At 48.2% G+C, this 20,804-nt stretch overlaps 1 protein-coding gene across 8 annotated transcripts in view; it reads right to left on the bottom strand.

Annotated features, from left to right (window-relative positions):
- LOC146175052 (CUGBP Elav-like family member 1-A) overlaps positions 1–20,804 on the bottom strand; it is a 566,960-nt gene that overhangs the window by 449,653 nt on the left and 96,503 nt on the right. For all 8 annotated transcript variants that reach the window (XM_084584452.1, XM_084584454.1, XM_084584456.1 and 5 more), the window contains one exon: positions 949–1,121. In XM_084584452.1, coding sequence (XP_084440578.1) covers positions 949–1,117 — 169 coding nt within the window. In that variant the 5' untranslated portion in view covers positions 1,118–1,121. The remainder of the gene's footprint in view (positions 1–948; positions 1,122–20,804) is intronic.

Here is a 20,804-nt window from a genome sequence, read left to right as displayed (position 1 = left end):
TCTTGTGCGGGCAATTTGTCACCAACGAAACGATGACAGTGTCCGCGTCGCGGAGGCACGAGAAGAGGAAGGAGCGCCGACGTCACTTTGCGCCGCTGAGGGAACCCGCAGAACGACGTGAGCACCAAAAAGAGCCGCCATCATCGCCGAGCAGCAGAGAGACCGGAGTGAGAGAGAAAGGGAAAGAACCATAGCCAGTGCCCGTTTCCTGAAAAGAGATCCCCCCCCCCCCCCCCCCCCCCCCCCCCCCCCCCGCCCCTTTCTTTTAACAGCGATTTCTTTCGCTTCTCTAGCGGCGCTTTTTGAGACTGTTGGTCTCGTCACATTTCAATTTTTCAAGCCCACACACGAGGTTTTTCTCCCCTCCCGAGACGACGAAAGTTCACCTTTTGTACTTTTGCCAGACAATGGTCGGGAACTGTGGCCAGAATAGTGCCATTAATTCGTTGGAAGCAGGGAAGTAGAGCAAGGCTGCGTTAGGCCCTTTCATGTCCTGCATATATGTCAATGCGAAAACGAACGTGGAAGATCGATGCATTACCCGAACGACATGGTATCGCCGATTTCGTCAAGTTGGACCTCAGAGCAGTTGCGCTACCACGTTGAAACGGGTTTCGGTCCAACCGCGCGTCACCCAGACGTAGTGCGCGCCCAGAAGTCGCATGTACTGTACAGCGCAGCACTCCTTCAAGCGCCTTATGGCACAGTGCCCGTGTGGCTTGCGCGAACAACGGCTATGACAAATGAAACACTGCTTTCCTACGCACCGTGCCGAAATGGAAACAACCCCGTACAATTAGAGTGCATCAACTCCTTTTCCTTCACGGGCGTATAGCTGAACGCGTTTAGAGCACGGCTGATTTCGTCTCCACAAGGGGCTTCCTTCCTGCGATGGACGGAGACTGGAGAGAGGCTGACGGAAGAAACAATCAAGAAAGTGGAACAGACCTCGGCTCGTTCCGGTGGCCTTGTCGCGGAGCACGTTGATCTGGTAGACGGGTCCGAAGTCCTCGAACATCTTCTTCAGGTCACTCTCGTCCCATGACCGGGGGATCTGACCCACGAACATCTTGATGGCGTCCGGGTCAGGCTGGTCCTTGCCCACCGGAGAATTCATCGTTCTGCAAAAACCAAGGAAACACGGCGTGTCAAGCGAAATCGTTTCAGAAGCTAAAAATTAATCCGCGACTAAAAGTTCCAATGTCAGCTTCAGCCAAGTATTGAACGCGATTATCATAAAACTATTAAGTTTCAGTCAATATGCAATGTATGTATGGCGCAGTGGTTACGGCGCTCAACTACTGTACCCAAAGAATCGGGACCGAATCCCGGCCTCGGCGGCTGCGTTTCGACGGAGGCGAAACGGAGTGGTGTCCCTGTGCTGTTCGATGTCAGAGCATGCTAAAGAACCTCAGGTGGTCGAAATTTCCGGAGTCCTCCACTACGGCGTCTCTCACAGCTTGAGTCTCTTTATGACGTTAAACCCTACAAACCAAACCAACCCATCATATATGCACATATGCTGCATACATTGTCCAAAAGCATGTAGACCACTGGGTTAATCGTTGCCGCACTGTTCAAACTCTACAGCTGGCCAGGTGTGTAAAGAAATATAAAGTCTCGGTAGATTGAAGCGATCCACGGTTGAAAACAAGCAACGTGCCCGTCAGAGAACGGCCTCCTAGAGGAGAAAATTATTCCACGGGTCTACATTGCAGCAACCCTTTTTGTATGTCCTCGCGGATGTCAAAGACTATACGTTATACCACCATTCACTTCAATGTAGCGATGACAGAGTCCATTTCGGAGCCGGAGCAATCGCCACCAGGCTGAGTCGAGAAGCGGTAAAATTACTACAGCTATTTTTTTTTCAGCAAACAAAGCCCTATTTTGTTAATGACCAGATAACACTAATATATATATATATATATATATATATATATATATATATATATATATATATATATATATATATATATATATATATATATATATATATATATATATATATATATTGTAACAAGAAAACGAAAATACAATGTGCACAGTCCTCCTTTACTACCATCGACACGAAACGCACACAGGCATTCTATACAGCCTCCACAAAAGAAAAATATCGGTTTAATGCACGACAGAAGATTATTCTCTAACTGTGTTATTCTTTTCATTCACTGCACATCAAGCAATCACTCGGCGCATCATTGATCACTGCTAAGGCATTATAATCAACGGCACAGTGAAAAAAGTTCGAATTTCCATCGCACAAAAAAAAAATCTAGCTTTGATAAAGGGAGTCCGCTCCGCACGCCTCACTCCACATCTCAAAACGGTTGGTTCTTCTTTCTTTTATTCGTACGTTCGCTCCTTAACTGTCGATCTCCTCGTTTCATTCACTCCACAGAGAGAGAACTTTCTCCAATTCCTGCTCGGCCGTAAATTGCAGCGTTATTACCAGGATCACCATTAATAAGTGCCTCTTCCTTGTTCTTTCATTATCCCCGCATCGCCACTAATATCCGCCTATGTTCTGCACTTCGGCGCCATATAGGGAGCGGCACTCGCGCTACCCATACGTCTTTTTTCTTCTGTACGAGCAAACGTTCCAATCCGCCGAGTTATTTCTTTCTCTTCCGTCCGTCGCTCTTCGATATCCGCGTGCCCGTAAGCCTCGCGCAGCCGTCAAGATATGCCGCCGTCTCTGCCTGATTAATGAGGCGAGCATCGTCGCTCAAACTCGACGCGCTGGGTCGATTTAATTTCCCCAGCGAGCTCAGGTGAGCACTGGCAGAGTGAAGATAATTTCTTCAGAAAGAAAGAAATAAAGGCGAAACGGCGGCAGCTTAGAAGCATTATCTCGCAAAATTTTCAAAGCGCATTAGAAAAAAAAAAAACGCCCGAAAAATAGAAAAAAAATGCATACGGGCAAAGCGCAATGAAAAAAGTGGGAAAAGCGCTTGCAACCGAGCCGTTTCGGTAGATCAAAGTCATGCGGGCACGTCTCCAGAATGACGCGCGTAGCAAGATTAAAATATAATGAAATAAACGGGAGAAAAGAACAGAAAACTTGGAACAAGGAATGAAACCAAAGCCCGGTTGAGGAGTACAAGCTCGCTCGCCGCCAACATGCCGCGAAATGCACGGAGACGAAGCAGCAACAGAAAAGCCGGGATCGACAGGCACGGTGATTAGAATAGTTAGAACACTCTCGTAAACTTCGGTGACCGGGAAGAAGGAGAAACAAAAATGCCGATAGAAGAATTTCGCGGAAACCACACGCTTCGCACCGCCTATCAACCGTGCGCGCGTCTCTTCTCCACTTCCTGAGAGAGGTGACGAAATAAATTTAAAACAAAAATTGGGTTCCAGTCAAGGAATTTCTTATACAGACCCGTCCTTAGTTCTTCGGTAGGTTAGAAGAAAATCAAGTTCCGAGGACAGGCTCGAGAAAGGGATCCATAAATACGCCAAACACTAAAGCCTCGTGAAACTGCCTACGGACTTGAGCAGAAAAAAAAAATCCGCTAAACTTGCGTTCCATACAGTCTTCAGCGCCTATATCCAAAACAGATTGCCTATGGATTTTCACCTGAAGATATCCTACAGACCTCTAAATAAAAGAAAATTGTACTGAGATTCACCTTCCATGTCTTTGGTCAAGACGTCCACCACGTGACCATAGCATGATTCACAGCAGTCGAATGAGGTAACACGTTTGGTTTGGTTTGGGGTTTAACGTCCCAAAGCGACTCAAACTATTAGAGACGCCGTAGAGGAGGACTCGGAAAATTTCGACCACCTGGAGTTATTTAACGTGCACTGACGTCGCACAGCACACAGGCACAGGCCTCCATCGAAAAGCGGCCGCCGAGGCCGGGATTCGATCCGGCATCCTTGGGAACAGTAGTCGAGTGCCAGTAACCACTGCGCCACCATGCGGGGCAAATAGGGTAATATCCCGTCCTCTTTGGATAGCGGACACTTAAGGCAGAAACGCTGACAGCATAACTTCTTCATTACTTATTACCAGACACATCCAGAGAGGTACACACACAAAAAAAGAAAAACAGCAATGAATACAAGGCCCACTTGGCCAAGGTGGGCGCGTCAGCTGTCCACAATTATAAAGAGCGCATAAGCTCGGTCGAAGTGTGGAAACAAGGGCTTGGCCGCAAAGCCGCCTTACCCGCTCCCACCCAAAAGGCAAACCCGTCAACCTAAACCCAGCACACCACCTCCTCCTCCCGAGCAGCGGAAGCAGGAGCCTCCGTTCGGCCTGCCGGCTGGAAACGACCAGGCCGCGCTTTAATTACGCTGGCGGCGGCCCCGCGGCCGCGATGTTTGGCGCCGGCTGTCGCCGCCGTCATAATGAAGCCCCCCCTGGACGCCTACACGAAGGATGCGAGGGGCAGCAGAGAGAAATACGCGCAATGGGGAGCATTAAGAACAGCGCCAAGAAGAGGGAGTCAGAAACAAAGCCAGCCAAGCGCGCACGGGCCTGGTGGCTGAAGGGCTGACAAAAGCTATTAAAGAACGCCTAATGGCTGCGGACAGACCAACAGCCATTGGCGCTCGCGGCAGAACAAAATAAAAGAGGAAGCCGTGTAACGAGTTTCCAGGGGAGACCTTTTCCCAGATAGGGAAACTTCGGGGAAAATGGGGGAAGGGGCGACAGTCGACAAAACTGTACCACCTACGCGTCGCGCTTCCCCCTCCTCTCACCGGCGAAACTTTGTTTCCCCAACTTTGCACTCTCCTGCAAGCCTTATAAACGAGGAAGCTCAGACTGCACCCTTATAGAAAGAAAGGGGGATGAGAAAACGAAGCGCACGATGACCATGCTGGTGTGTTGCAAACCAGGAGTTGGTTGCCAAGCATAACAACCGGTCTCGGCCGTTGTAGTCGCCTGCCTCGGCGGGTGCGTTTTGTCGGCCGCAGAACAATTCAGGAGGGCGTGACCATCACTCGCGAGAGACTGGGTTGCTGTAGTAGTCGAGAAAAAAATGCGGGGAAGTGGGGCAGGAGGATATATCGCATACAGAGCGACACCGACGGTCATCTAGTTTGTCCCACCTACTCGCGCAAATGTAGGACAGAGTTCGGTTAGCCGAGACCATGCACTATTTCTCTCTCCATAGAGCGCGAGCGACGCGATCTCGTTTGCATTTTACATTATGTAAATAACTTACAAAGCTCCATCTGTGCTTTCTTGCTATCGCTAGCTCCCCTCTGTACTTCTCCTTATCCTCTCCCAACGCTTTTTCTTTCCGCCGAGTGCAGCTCGGGTGCCATTATCGCGGCATTTACTTATCTTTCCTTTACTTTTTTGTTTACCTTTTAATGAAAAACAGCTCGGTAGTGCAATAGAGAGCAGAAAGATACTGAAATTAGCAACCCGAAAATAGCGACACTAGTGAAATTACTGACATCTGGAGGGTGTACATGACGCAAGAAATTCAGCACAAAAATTGCTATCACTATTGTTGACAAAATCAGTCATCGAGAAAATACTGGGGGATGTAATACAAAATCAAATATTTTCAACTACTTGCTCCATTTCATATTGGTGGTGCGGAAAAGTACGCTAGTTGGGAGTTGAAAGATGCAAAGCCCATGGAAACAAATAAATCGGAGCTCGCTAAAAGAGACTGGCACAAAGCTGAGAGTTCGTAATGTATAGTGGGTACCAGACGCCTAAATGCATTGACGCGAACACAGGTACTACAGACTCGCTCGTCTGCGATCGACAAAGAAGAATATAAAACTTTATTTTACATCGCACGCTTCTGACCGAATGGACTGCTTATTCCTGACCGCATTAAGCAATTACTACAGCCACACCTGCGCATTGCTTCACCAGCGCAAAACTAAGTCGGGATTTAGCAGTTAATGAAGTTAATGAATAGGCAGTTTTAGCACAGGCGAGGTATACGTAGGTATTAACACATGCCGGTCCAGCCGGGTGGCCTGCCTCCACGGTGACAACGCCCTGGGTGCGAATTTACCACTACGCATGCACAATAAGCACCCATCTAGTTATACACGTGCAGGGAGCACGTCAGCGCACGTTTACACTACTGATATATAGCTACTAGGCGCACCAGTCGTAATCGCAACGACCAAAGCGATCCACGATGCCAGCCCGCTAATCACAGCAGAGACGTAACTACTACGGCGTATTGCCGTGCGCATGCGCACAGTGAAGGTGAAAAACCAGGGGTCGCGGAAGCTACACCTCCTTCGCCTTCCATCCCCATTCGCGACGCTTAACGCGTGTAACTCGACGCGTCGTGGCACTCCTTCAACTCCTCCAGCGCTGCCTCGAAATGACCACTCGCGGAAACTGTGCAGCACAGAGATAAGCAGAAAACGCCGCCCTGGGCGGCGACGACGACGACGACGCCGCCCGCCCGCTCGTTCCAGGGAAACTAACGAGTCAGCAAAGTGACGACATCTTATTACGGCGCTCTTAATTACTCGCCGCCAGGTATGGGGCCGCCGACAAGCCACCAAGAGGAAAGGGTCGAGAAGAGCGCGTAAGCACACCCGCGCGAGGCTCTCAAAGGGCCCGGCGACGCGGAGGAGGGGAGGAACGAGTTCGCGCCAAATTCTGAGGGAACGCGCGTGCAGTGACAGCCAGCTAGCTAGCTAGCGTACACGCGTCGTCTCAGCGGGCACGCCGGCCGCGCTAATAACGACCCAGTGCAATGGCCGAATAAGGGCGAGCGGACGCACGCACGAACGAACGAATGCGCGTCTGGAAGTCAAAAAGACGGCGTCAGCCACCGGCTGCGCTGGCCCAGATTAATTGCGTCCCCTCCGAGAAGAGAGAGGAGTGCTTGAGGAAAGAGAAAAGGCATGCCATGGCCAGCGGAGGCAATCTTAATATAGCGGCTGCACGCGCACGGACGAAATGCCCGCACGGCACTGAAAAGGAGCTCTCCAATGCGAGTTAGCGGAGAGGGGTCGGCGAGGAGGGAAATGCCACTAGCGATGAGAAGCTCGAGCAGATGACGTCCTCGGCGCGCCTTCATTCGAGAGAAAACTCGCGCAGCGGTTTGGTGGCTCGCCGCAAAGGAAAAACAACAATAAAAGTGCCGCCTCGTTTACACGTGTACGACAACAGCTATTAGTAGACGAACATTTAGGCGGCTTTGCGCCTGCACTTGTCTTTCTGGAGCGCTCGAAATTGCAGTGCGAATGAGGCAGGACACCTGGACTTCGTGGAAAGCACGCGTGCAATCGAAAGTGATTCCTGCGCAACATCCGTGCGCTAGACGGTTTGTCGAAACTCATCGAGCCACAAGAATTCGCATCTCATCAAGGCAGTCGGTTACTTGTGGTACACTTACGAAGCTGCCAGGCTCCTGAACGCTGACAGCCAGACTCTTCCTCCTGACCGTCCAAGGTTCTGAGCTAGGGGAACCATAAATGCCGAAATAATGACGATCAAAAGCCAGCATGTGGTCTGGAAACTTGCGGCCGAACCTAAGGGCGTTTACGTTTATCGATGCCAGCTGACCATACAACCTAGCGAGTTATCAGAGTGCACTAACTGCGTCATTGTCCACGCCACAAAACGGAATATTTTTCACTTCATCCTGAGAAAAAAAAAAAAAAATACAACGTCGGTACTCGCAGCTTAAGCCCTACACAAAAGGCCACTCGCAACAGGAGAAAAGGATCATATTACATGAGGTTCCATAGCGCGCATCAAAAAGGGACAGAACACGAGCGCTAACTTCCACTAAACGAATTTTTTATTTCGCTCTAACGGCTTTATACAAAACAAGCAACTTTTATTTTGTCAATCGCTTGATGAGTCAATACATAAGAACGAAAAAAAGAAAGCAACCTATACGTGAGCACTTTTCACACAATCGCCTACTGCCGCGAATCCAAAAATTTTTTTTTTTTTTTGATAATGCAACAGAAGGAATACTAACAGACTTTTCGAACCCCTCTTTTTCCATTTCCACAGCTTCAATTATATCTCTCGTTTTTTAATCATCATGTTTGCCTATCACTGTACAATCTTCAAGCATGGGCGCGCATTTGTGTCCACAGCAGTGACGAGCCAAATCGCCCGAACCCTCTTCTTTATTCTGTGGTGTTCACTATGTCGCTTATTTAAGCAGCGGCCTGTCTGCACTATGTACAACTTGCCACAATAAAGTGGTAACCTGCAGACGACATTCTCCGCACATGTCACGAACCGGTTCTTATGCCGCATAGAGCAGGAACTCCGACCAATGTCATCCGGGCATGTGACCTAACACATACGGGATAATTTCTCCGGTGCTGACGTGCAAAAGTTAACCTCAATTTTCTGTGCAATCTTTTTGAGCGAGTGGGAAAGGTTGTGAATGTATGGCACCACCACGATTTCCTAGTTAACACCTTCATCTTTATCTGTCAACCTTGCGCTTTTGCCCCACCTGTGCAGGCTTTCTGCTATTGCAGTTACGAGGTGACTCGGGTAACCCGCTTCCTGTAGGCGGTCTACTTGATTACTGAAACTTGCCTGCATTAAGCATGTAGGTGACTTATTGACTGTATTAGAAAGACATGTTTTTACTACCCTCCTCTTAACCAACTTCGTGTGCGCCGAGGAAAAAGGCAAGAGCGTCTTATTCCCTCTAGACTCATACATCCAGCAAACTCGACTCAGAGAAACAAGTTTTAAATAAATACGGGTGGTGCCCATTACAGGAAGCTAACGGGTAATGTTCAAGACACTTCTCAAAGATAGACATTGTGCTTTTTGCTACCTGAAGAAGGCGTCCATTGCTCTTCCTAAGGACAACCAGGTAATCATCTATAAACCTGAACGTTTTTACCACCACCTAACTGTAAAGATTACTCTGGAGCCTCCTGTCCATACTTCCCAGCAACAAGTCACTCAGGGCGGGCGCTATGCAAGACTCAATACACTCCCTTTTTTTTTGCAGGTATACTTCCCCATTCCACTTCACAAAGGTAGACTTAAGATACAAGGGCACCAAACCCAAGAAGCCATCCACTGACACACCAGATTCATTTTGAAACGGGACTGTGCCAAATGCATGAATGATGTCTTCAATACATTTTAAAAGCTGCTGATGTGGCAATGAGTAGTATACGTCCTTTATATCTATGAATAAAAATTCAACACTTGCAATATGGAGGCCTTTCAGAAATTCCACAACTTGTTCCGACTGTCTAATCAAAAACGGGTCATTCGATTTCAAAGGTTTCAGTTTACTTTGCAAAAATAGGCCTACTTCCTTCTGCCACGAGTCACGTTCCGAAATAATGAAATAATGATGTCATCTGTCATCGCCAATGAAGCCGCCAGGCGATGACGTCACAATCTAAGCACAGAAGTGTGACACTTCTCGCGCACGGACACTCATGAGCCCAAAAGATCGTCGCTTGAAGCTGAGGAATAACATACGTACCGGGGCTGCAGCTGCTCAGTGGCTATCTGTTCATATTTTATGTATCTCATAACGAAGCCCCTCACCTTCCCCACATTTCTTTGCTCATATGTACAAGGTAGCTATAAATCACAGAACTGATGAAGCGCAAATTTATTTTTTCATTCGCTTACAGCGAGAAGGCATGCCTGAAACAGCAATCATGGGAGAGTAATGAAAATAAGCATGCAGTTTACGTCCTTTTGCAGTTGTAATCCATGATGCAAACCACCACGCCGGCACATATTTCGAATAAAACAAAGACTGTTCGTAAAAAGCTTCAACATACGGCGAACAGAACTAAAAGCATAACGTATGTTGCGATCTGCCAAGCTCGAGACTACAATAGCGGCCAGCGCTGCTCACAATAATCACCGCGGGGAAATAATAATTAGCACAGGTATTCTAGAAGCTCAGGATCGACAAATGCAAAGCAAGAAGAAAAGAAGGCGACCACTTTCTTCTGCCCCCTTATTTCATTTGCTGGTGCTTCCCGTCCATCCCAAATATTTTTCAACGCACACGTAGCTTCCAATCGGCAAACAGAGACAAAAAAAAAATGAACACAAAATCCAATTAGCGCACTGGCAGAGCGCCCGAAATGGACAGCGGTCCGTCTTTGGCGTTCGCACTTCTTCACCGCCTGCAAATGTCGCTTTCCCACATAATTCCGCTGCCCGAGGAGAAGCCGCCTAACTGCATTTGGGCCAAGGGCAGCCGTAAATCAGGTGCCAGGAAACGAACGCGGTTTTCTTCTCTTTGCCCTCGATCCGTTAAAGCCAGTTCTCCCTATTTGGACGTCTCGACCCCTTTATTTCTGGCGAGAAAAATACCACAGGCAATAAAGAACGACGCTAACTAGCACCGCCACATCCGCGTTCCTGCTTTTCGCGCGGATAGTGAATTCAATGCCGCTTTTTCCTGCTTTAAATAATAGCAATCGCTGATGACGGAAGAAAAGGCGCTGTACTTGTCTCACTCTCCATGAACACCTGAACAGTGCCGTGAAAGAAGGAACGAAAAACGAAATGGACGAATGGAGACAAGAAGAGCCACTGAATAGCGGAAGGAACCGGAAGCAATTTCGACCGTCCGGTGCGCTTTAAACATAGGTTCTCGCACGCTTCCGTGACCACCAGCCATTTTTCACAACGTCTGCGCGATCGCAGTGGTCCTCCCGGTTAAGATTGAAAACAAGTAAAATTATACTAGAAATAAAATTTAAGGCGTGGATTGGCAAAAATGGTTGCGGTTGAGACGAGAAGAGTACGCAAAAAAAACAGCGAGCATAGAACAACACTTATGTTCAATTCGCGGCTTACTAAACGTTCTGTGGTTAAAAATGCTGCTACAATAGAAGGGCTGGTAGCGCGATATTTAAATCACGTATTAATCTGCCTAAATATGGCGTGGTTTCTGACTCCAGTGTATGGTTACCATAAGCTGGCGCGCTAACCAAAAAAAAAAAAAAAAAAAACGAAAATGACGCACAACAAATATTCAATGGCTTTAGGTCTAACTGGCAGATAGCTGCCTTGCGCCTAGCCTCCATAGGAGTGCGGCCCCAATGGCCGGATTAAAACTAGCACTTCTTTAAAGGGACACTAAAGACACCCAAAGATGCTAAGAAAATCTAGTAAACTACATTTGGTGACACCGTCGCCGCATATCCGGCAGCAAAAAGAAAGTCGAATAATTGCTGAGATATTGTGATAAGAAGTTGAGGTTTCTTCTTGTTCCCGCCGGTCGAATTCAAACTGCTTCTTCCGACTACGTAGTCGGGTAGAGTGACGCACACTATGGCGTAAGCGGAGACTTCGTGATTGCTAGCAAGCCGGCGCGGCCTGCGGCGTCGCATCCCTCAGGGGCCAACATGGCAACAGCGTACTCGCAATCGACCATCGGTTCACAATAAGTGACGGCCACAGCCAAAATAACTAAAACGACGAAGAGAGTAATTTACCGAGCGATGGGCCAATAAGGGAAGAAAAAAAAAACAGGGCGCTTGTAATGCACAATACTTTACATGTTTCTCAAGCCCTTGCGCTCCTTTTTGCACTGCGTATAAACAAACCGAGCCCTCGGTCATCGCAACGCTTCCCGACATGTTTACATACAAATAAGATTTAGTTGCCAGCAAAATAGTGTCCTCACTGCTGCGCTTGCTAGTTTTGAAGCTTCGTCGCACTTTCTTTCCTTCACGGTTTGTGCTACAGCTCCGTGTTCAGCGAAAATTATGTCCACGATAGCAGAGCATGACCGAAGAGCCGGCGGCCCTAACTTTGCCAGCACTGTGAAATTCCACATGTTAAAACGGTTCCAGTGCACAATATACTACGCATAGGCATCCAGAACATTACTTGCAAATCGTGAGAGCAGGCAGCATGCTCCGATGGTCCAGCAGTTGAAATTTTCAGACCGGCAGCAATGGCCTGTACACCTCGAAACATGTTCCATTATAAATGCGGCCATGACATAACATGCAAAAATATTTCCCAGCTCCTTGTGGCGCGGCGTAGCCGAGTGCTTAGCGCTGAATGTTATGGAGCAAGCAGTGGTGAGTTCGAATACAGCCGATGGCTGCGGTTTCTCTACAAATCAATTTCTTTTACATTTTTTAATGTATTTGTGGTCCTTCGTAATTTTTAGTTTTTACTTTTTACCCGAGGCCCTTTATTTCACCGGGCGACCAGCGCAATAGATCGACGCTCTCCTCGGTATGAGCGGCAAGTATGCCCCTTTTGTTTACGATGCCTGCAAATAGCCCGTTGAAGGTCTTGTTGCCGCAGTATGTGGGTCAGATGGGCCATGATTTAGTGAACAATTGAATGATAATGCGTTCTTCCTTCGGCACTTAGCATATGTATGCTTTTCGTGGCGTACGTAGCTTCAGCAGAGAGGTCAGTTTAGGGTTAACGGGAGCTCGCAGTCGAAGCGGTGACGGCGGCGATGTGCTGGCTCAGAAGTGCGAACGAAGGAGCGTGTGGGTGGCAGCGGATTTCGCTCGCTCACGCCGCCGAATGCTGAAGTGCCGTTAGACTCAGTTTCTTTGCTTCACCCTGCAAAAGTTTCTTCCCCGCACGCTGGGATGCAAGAGGAGAGGCCGACCTGCTGCAAGTCGGCCGGCGCGCGGTAAAAGCCGCTGCAACGCTTCCCAAGTTTCAACGCCTGCTAAGCAGCCCGCTTCGACAAATCAGATCCTTTCCTGTCAACCTTTCTCACCCGTACGTATGGATAAAGTTATCCATACGTACGGAAAGAGCAAGAGGCACCCATGCCTGGCGACAAACCACGACGACAACGTACGCCGTTGCCGCGTTACAAGCAACCAAACACATCCGTCCAACGCGGACCCACAGCGGGGCGGCGCGGCTGACACTAAAACAGAGAGCCGCTCGCTAACGCCTCTGGGCGCGAAATGGAAGAGACGTGTCAAGTAGCAGATATGTAGATAGTTTGTTAGAAAGCAACGCTAGGCCAAATCTGCCCCAGTAGGGAACGACACGTCAGTACATGTGGCTTTTAAACGCTTGCGCGAAAACAACCCAACTGACGATTTAAACCATAGCCTCCTTAAAGGAGGCTATGTTTAAACCGACCGCTGGATAGCCCACATAATTGCCCGAAACATGTTTTGCACTAGTCGCATAACGTAACATATTCTGATTTTCGCTATACGCACTAGTAGACAATGTGCGAACTAAAGCTTGCGAAATGGCACTGTGCGTCTATAAGTGGCGAGCGTTGGGTAAAAATGGTTTTGCTATCCAAGTAACACGGGGAAATGAAACCGATTTTGAAACATAAAGGACATGAACCACACAAAGAGAGCTCATCCTGGCGCAATTTCCGCTGGGTACTCCAGCGATATGGACAAATGCACGAAAAAGAAGACAAATTCAGGGAAATCGAAGAGAAATTCCAATTAAACACGATGAACAGTCCGGGCTAGTGGTCACAACGAAATGAACGGGGGTGTATGCAGGGCTTCGGATAATTGCGACGCTCAACGTGCGACAAAAACATTCGCACAAGGGTTTTCTCGCATGACGTTTTCTCCCGTAAAAGTGCTGCACTGCAGTTGGCACGAACCTCACGCAACTCGTACTCAGTAGACATATGTGCTACCACCGCGGCGGCTCTGCGGTGTCACATTCGACAGCCACGTGCAAAGCCTGCCGGATAACAATCAAGCGAAACAGAAACAAGACCGCGTGCTACGCTGTGTGCTTCACAGGTTAGATAGCATCAGGCTGGTATACATAAAACCGAAACAAGTCAGGACTACCTTGTGCGGCAAAGCTTAAAAACAAGACAATCTCCAGCGAGTTTGTCCCTTTGAAATATAAGTCTACTGGTGCATCGGGGCCACACCACCGAACCGATGCACAGCTACTGCGCATTCGACTACACCCCTTCCCATTACTTACTTGCACTACCTATGGAAGCTAGTGACTTGAGTGTGTCCACCAGCGCCGCATCGTCTTTCCGCGGCGTGTGCAGATAAGGTCAAAAAGGAACATAAACAGACAATGTCTACATAACAAACAAGTGTCCGAAGTTTTAGAAGCAGCATTTTGCATTACGTTTCGCTGTTTGCAACATCCACACATTTAGTTCTGCTTATGCAAAAACGAGGCCAACTTTCTGTTCAGTGGCGTTACCTGGCTTTCCAGGTTTAAATCATTTTTGTCAATGAACCGACCAGCGTCTTCACTTTTAGGATCAGCTGAATCATTGCTCGAAATAAAAAAAAAAGTGAAATTACACGCTCACGGATATTGCTGTAGGTGAGATCAGCCCGGACAATATCTCGATGCGGCGTTTGAGAGCAGCGAACGGATAGGAAAAAAAAAAAAAAAAACTAAATTCACCAACGAGTACACTGCGAAGCGAGACGTACTGCTTCGGAGCGAGCCGCTAAGCTTAGAATATTTTAACACACGCAAGTGTCGCGGACACTACACTTGGGAAATAAGGTACGTGACGCGAACTCCGTTTGATACAGGGTTTCGGCGAATGCGCACTTTAAAAAGTTTTATCCTATATGCTAATACGGTTCTTTAATACTGGTCCTACATTCCGCTGCCTCAGAACGCCGCATCTGCAGTCATCGCAGCTTTGGGAGTGCTGTAAGGAACTACTGGGTCAAAATATGCACGACGCAGTAGTGCGCTTAAATAAAAAATAAATAAATAACGCGCACATCCGTAACGCAGTACAGCAGCGTTCCAAAGCCTGTACTACGAGAAAAGGAAAATCAACCCAAAGGCCAAGAAAGAGACCCGACAAATTACAAGCCAGAAAGTCACCCGGCAACTGGACGGGACAAAAGAAAATTTGCACACTGTGCAAAGGCCCGACCCGAAGACAGAAACCCAATCCCCTTCCCATTCACTCTACTTCCTCCTTTGTGGTTCCGCTCGTAGAAACATACCATGAAGCAAAGCCCCCCTTTTCAAGCTTCAGCAATAAGCCCGGCTATCGGGGCAAAATCTTGTCAAAAGGAATCAAGAGGGGACAACGGGAGGACCAAAGCAAACACCGTTACTAATCTGGGTCACTGGTGAAACACGATTGAAGCCCGGGCTCCTGTGATGCCCCCCCCCCCCCCCCCCTTACAGTCCCAACTCGACATATAAACTGAAATATTGAAATAAAAGAAATCACTGCGAGCTGCTGGGTGGCCACGTGCCTAAAAGGTACAGACAAGAAACAAAATAAACCTCGTTTATAATTTCATCTTTGCCTCACCCCCAGGTGCCTTTTCTTCAATTTCATTTTTTCCACCACTGAGCTAGTCTTTTTTAATCCCTCTGTTTCTTCCGCAGGTATCAGCGAACTTTATCCGTTGTGATCTGGCGAGTTAATCTTCATTTCCCCGGCAGTCCGAGGAAGCGGCGGCGTCTCTGTTGTGCGCCGTCCTTGAGAAGATTTACTTCCGGTCATCCTCCTTTCCTTCTCAACCAGAGGCCCCAAGTTACTCTTATTCTTTCATTTCTTTTTACGCGCAGCTCAAACAAAGGATGCGGAACAAAGGGGCGGAAGAGGAACAAGAAACATTACGTTAAGTCTTCCCACGCTCCCCCTTCGTGCCTTCAGCTGCAAGCTAAGCCGAGACAGCTTAACGCTAAGGACGTCTCCCATCACGCTCGCAAAGCCGGCTATCGGGACAAATTAACTTCCGGCGCAGCGCGATACTTCAAGGGAAGGAGCCTCCTCCTCAAGGGGGAAAATATACGCCACCTTAGCTCGTCAAACACTCGAGAGAGAAATACAGAGAGAGAAGAGGCGGGGGTGGATTAAAGCACCCAAAATAAGATATCCACGACGGCGGGCAAAAAAAAAAAAGGTGTAATTATCATTAATCCCTGAGCGCTCCCGTTCCCGAGGCGAGCGCTAAACGGAGAAGTGCATTATCCAGCGTTGGATAAAAAGTCAGCGGAAGAACTAACTAGGCTGGAAGCGTGGGTGTTTGCGCGAGCTGCGAGTTTATGCATCCTGCTTACGTGAAAACAAAAGCAGACTTGCGCATGGTGGTGCGCAAGCATTAAATTGTGAGGCTGCGTTTTTGCTGAAGAAAAACATGCAAGTAGCAGTGAATGACGCCGACAGAAAAAAAAAAAAAAATGCCTACACGCGCACATCGATCGCCACGCACGCGTAAATCAGCTTAGCAACTAATAACTTACTAATGCTTAATTAATGCTTACTAATAACATTCACATAAGTTACGAGAAAACTGGCAAATGAACGAGAAATCTCACCCATGGCGGAGAGGATTGTCACAAATAGTAGCTGAAAAATTAACCTCCGCGACAGGCCGAAACAACGCGCGAAGCCCATGGCGAGGCACTGCCGTCAGGCAGTGAATCGGGCGCCACGCGAACCATCGCCACTGCAGTTCACATCCCTAAGTATACCTATGTCAGACTGGCAGACTTAATATCATTCGATTTTTTACGAAAATATAATGTAATTTGCAAATGGTGGTAATTACTATCAGTGATAAAAAAACACTGCAGTTATGGAACATCAGTGCGCTTAAAAGGAGTTTGAAATCAGTGCGCAACATTTTAAAGCCGATAAAACATTTCTGTACTATAATTCAAACGAAAAACATTATTTCTGGATTTATTGTAGAATACAGCACTTTCGCAATCCAAGCCAAGAATCGAGTCACCCACAATTCCGATAAATGTAAACAAACAATATGGCTGACACAGCGGGATGCGGATACGCAGTACGGAGGCGCAGTACGGAGACGCACGGATACAGGTACGCAATTGACGTCCAAACGGTTAGGCGCTGATTTACAGCTTTATATAGTTCCAAGATAATCGCTAGGAGAGGAGCGTCCAAGGAACACAGAATACAAAATGATCGAGAGTCGCTGATACGACTGGACCGCTGCTGTGGCCAAAAGTAGTGGCTTTCCACGAGAGCCAGCAGTGCGAATAATTTTACACCTATAGATTAATAGTCTTTAAAGCAAAACTCATGAAATATAATGTTTAACTTTCACTGTGCGCGTAGTATTTGGTCGCGTTGCTTGTTGCTGCTGCGTATCTGGCGTCAAGAGTACATACATTCGGTTTGCAATCGAATGCGAATTATTTGATCGCGAATGTCCCTCGATTGGGACGAAATTTAAATTGCTGGTGCGAGAAGAGTATAATTTTGCTTACCATACCTAACAAAGTTGAGGCTCGTCGCATAAGGGCTATACTCCCATTCGAAGCGAACACAATGAGAGCAAAGCGAGCCTCCTGGGCCCAGTTACACGTCTCGAAAAAAGATGCAGGACACAAGCTTTTTTCTTTTTTTTTTTTTTTTTTGCACAGCTTACCGGTGAGGACTACATACCAGAGAACTACAGTGACACGAAATTAGAAACCTATGCAGGATATGACGGGCGGACATGGCGCGGCACAAGCGTCCAATTCGAGGCCACGAATTCGAGGCCTCTGCACTATGCTGAAAGCATGGTACTTGACCAGTCACAACGGTGATCGGTCACGATGATGAAACACTCTCCGAGCCTACTGAAAACTCTACACGAGGAGAGCCTGCACGCAACCCCAGCATGAAGGACAACCAACGAGCTGTACGTACACAGAGAAGCCAGATGGAAGCGTCGAGAGTGAGCCAGAAACATTTATTTCATTAAATGGGAGGAGCACTGGTTCCTTTCCTGCGACTAGCGCCTTTTGACTGACTGCGCGCTGGATAGCATACATCAAGGACGCGCACGGAAGCTCTCTCAAACGAACCGTGACGTTCGCCCTCGACACGAGCAGCGTGTCAACCACTGCGATAGCTTCCAAAACGCTAAACACACAACCCAGAACCAGCGCTGTCCGCGAAACATCCAGTGTCCTTATAAGGCGCAATCTGCACGCGTAATACAGGTTCCATTACAACAATTTCCTGTAGTAGTAAAACAGTACCAGCAGTACTAAACTACGTTTCACGGCGAAAACCGATAGCTCCCAACTTCACGGATGCTTCTTCGGTTAGGGATTTTTTTTTTTTTTTGTTCATTCCCTGTAGGAAACTGCAACCGTCCTCTCCCATGCAATAGAACAGTCTAACGCAAATTCTATGTCTCCTCACTCTGCCACAAATCAACCGTGAATGACGTGGAAGACACCGCGGTTCCGCTCAAGCCCCATGAGGACGGGGAGCTAAATTCAAACAAAACAGACCGTGATAGGGAGGGAAGAGGGACGCCGCACCGGTGCTCGAAAGACCTCCTCAACGTTAGTCGCACATGAGAGACGCCAGTCACTGAACGAAACTACGCCCCGACATGCAGCTTACGCCGGCTACGAAAGACGCCGACCTGTCAAAGTGTCAACGGGCGACGCTTGCAGTCGGCACGCTATATACACTGCACCCCCGGTCAGGATTCTAGCGCCCACCCAATTCGCCCCATTTTCCACGGCACAGTAGCAAAGGTAACGGCGTGGCACCGCGGCGAATTTGTCATCAGCGACCAAGGAGGCTAAAAGATACAGTCACATAATTCGCCCTTTTCCGAATATCCCGGAAGGAAAGCGAGGGTTGCACGGTGCAAGAAATTTTGTCACAAAAAACGAAAGGCAGAAAACGGCACGAGGCAGTCCGCTAACTCAGGGGAAAGTTCATACTGCGCAAGGGTGGTCTACAGTCGAGCCAGCTTAGCTACGGCTTCCGGGTAAGCGAGTCAACGCGACATGGCGGAGTGACTGTACACGCGAAAAATGGGGAAGGAAGCAGGGGCAGCGAGGGGGAGACAAACGTCGCAGCCTGCAAGAAATGTATAAACAGCTCCAGAGAAGCAGTAGTCCCGAGAACGAACAGCCGGAAAATAAAACTGAGGCAAGCGCGGCGTCTGGACCCCGGCGCGCTTTACGCCCCGCCGACTTTGTTCCGCTCGACGCCAGATGGCGCCGCCACTCAGTCATCGCTAGCATTGGCGGCGCAACTTTGCACTCCACCTCCTCCTCTCCTCCTTCGTCCGCGTGAAAAAAGGCTCGGGCGACACGACGCGTACGCCCTCCCTCGTCAACTCCTGAAACTACAACGGCACCCGAGGGGAGAAGAGAACGACTTTGGAAAACGAGCAGCCCTGGACGGGATGGAGGAAGAGATGGAGGAAGAGATGGAGCGCGTGCAGAACAGGGGAGGGGGGTCTCGGGCGATTTCTCTCGGCGACACGGTTTTCGCGCACGACTTGTCTTACTCCAACTGGCGTTAAAGGAAACGAAGGAGAGAAACAGTGAAGAAGGAAACGCTGAGCGCGAGACAGAGTAACAGCAGTCGTAGCAGTAGAGGAGCGCGCCGGCCTGAGTTGGCCTTCGTATTAGGGAGACGAAGGGCACTCGGCCGTCAAGCGGGCTCTGCCACCCGCGCACAACCACCCCAGCGCTTCACCCCTTTTCCTCACGCCTTCTTCACTTCGTGTCTGCATCTTAATATGGAAGTGCGCTAGCCCGTTTCGACTCGGACGCGTTAAAGTTTCTGAGCGCCGCCGTCGGAGCTACAGTCGTAGTTTGATATATAGTTTTATGTTGACGCTACAGACGCCCCCTCCCCTTTCCCCCATCGCTTTCCCTCACCTCTCGCTCGTCATTTCCCTGAACCACGCAGAATGCAATACGATGCAGTGACATATTTCGTCGCCGAACAAGTTAGTGGGCATCCACCCATGCCGACTTAACCATGGCGTTAGCCAGCAAAAAAATAAATAAATAAATAAATAAATAAATAAAAAAAAGAAATAAATAATAAAAAAAACGCGAAAAGTGCGCAGCACTTTCACACTTTTCACTACTTCCATTTCTAGAACACTACGCGTTTGAAATAAAGCAATGCCTTATCCTCAGACATTGTTCTCTTCGTTGTCTTCAAACGTATCTGAAAGGTATCAGGGCGACCTTGCATAACGTGGATGCTTGCAGAGAAATTCTCACATTTTGACAGAAGCCAAACAGCATGAATGTCCAAAGAATTGAAAAAAAAAAAAAGTTGCTTGGTTTGGTATGTTTTATAGGTTAGACGTCTCAAGGCAACTCATGCTCTGAATGAAAACGTAGTAGAAGGCTCCGGGTATTTCGACCACCTTCTTTAAAGTGCACTGGCGGTGCACACCACACGGGCAAGGTCATTGCTTTTCGTCGTCATCGAAAAGCGGCCGCCGCTGCCCTCACTGCTCAGCCATGAAGGCCGGGCAGTGACGAAAAAAAAAATGCTTTATGAATGAGACGCACAAGCACCGTGAGATTGCGTCGGTGTAAACGTCTCCTACCAAAGAATAGCCGTAAAAACAAAAGAAATACGACGCATAAATCAGTCTTGCTTTGAGAAAACCCTAAAGCATCAGTAAAAGGAATGCTTCCTGTATTCATACTGGGTAAGTGCATAGCTATGAAGTGAGAAAATGTAGAGACCTAAACTAAAAGCCAAAAAGAACAAGATGGCACTGTTTTCAAACAAACCATAATGTCGGCCTCACATCCGCTCTTGGCGAAATACCCTCGCGTCTTTAACGTTTGCCAGCTGCGTAGTGTCTCTTGCCTCCACACTAAGCTACATCAAGTACGGACAAACTCGGGCTTTTTTTTCTCGCATAACCTGCGTAGGACATACAACCTTCAACGAACTCAAACAGTACTATCAGACTTAAATACATGAGGGTTTTTTTCCCAAGCCTCTCCATGTCGAATGCATTCACAACGCGCTATTTGGAACCCTACACACATTCGCTTCACACTACGAAACATTAGCAAAATTACAGAACTCAATATAAAAAAAGTTGGCTGCAATTCAGAACAGAGAAACTAACCACATTTCCACACGAAGACT

This window comes from Amblyomma maculatum, chromosome 11 (genome assembly GCF_055883805.1).
Source record: "Amblyomma maculatum isolate TAMU_Amacu chromosome 11, ASM5588380v1, whole genome shotgun sequence".
NCBI lineage: Eukaryota > Metazoa > Arthropoda > Arachnida > Ixodida > Ixodidae > Amblyomma > Amblyomma maculatum.
The sequence above is the reverse complement of the archived record's forward strand: the minus strand, read 5'-3'. Positions and strand labels throughout refer to the sequence as shown.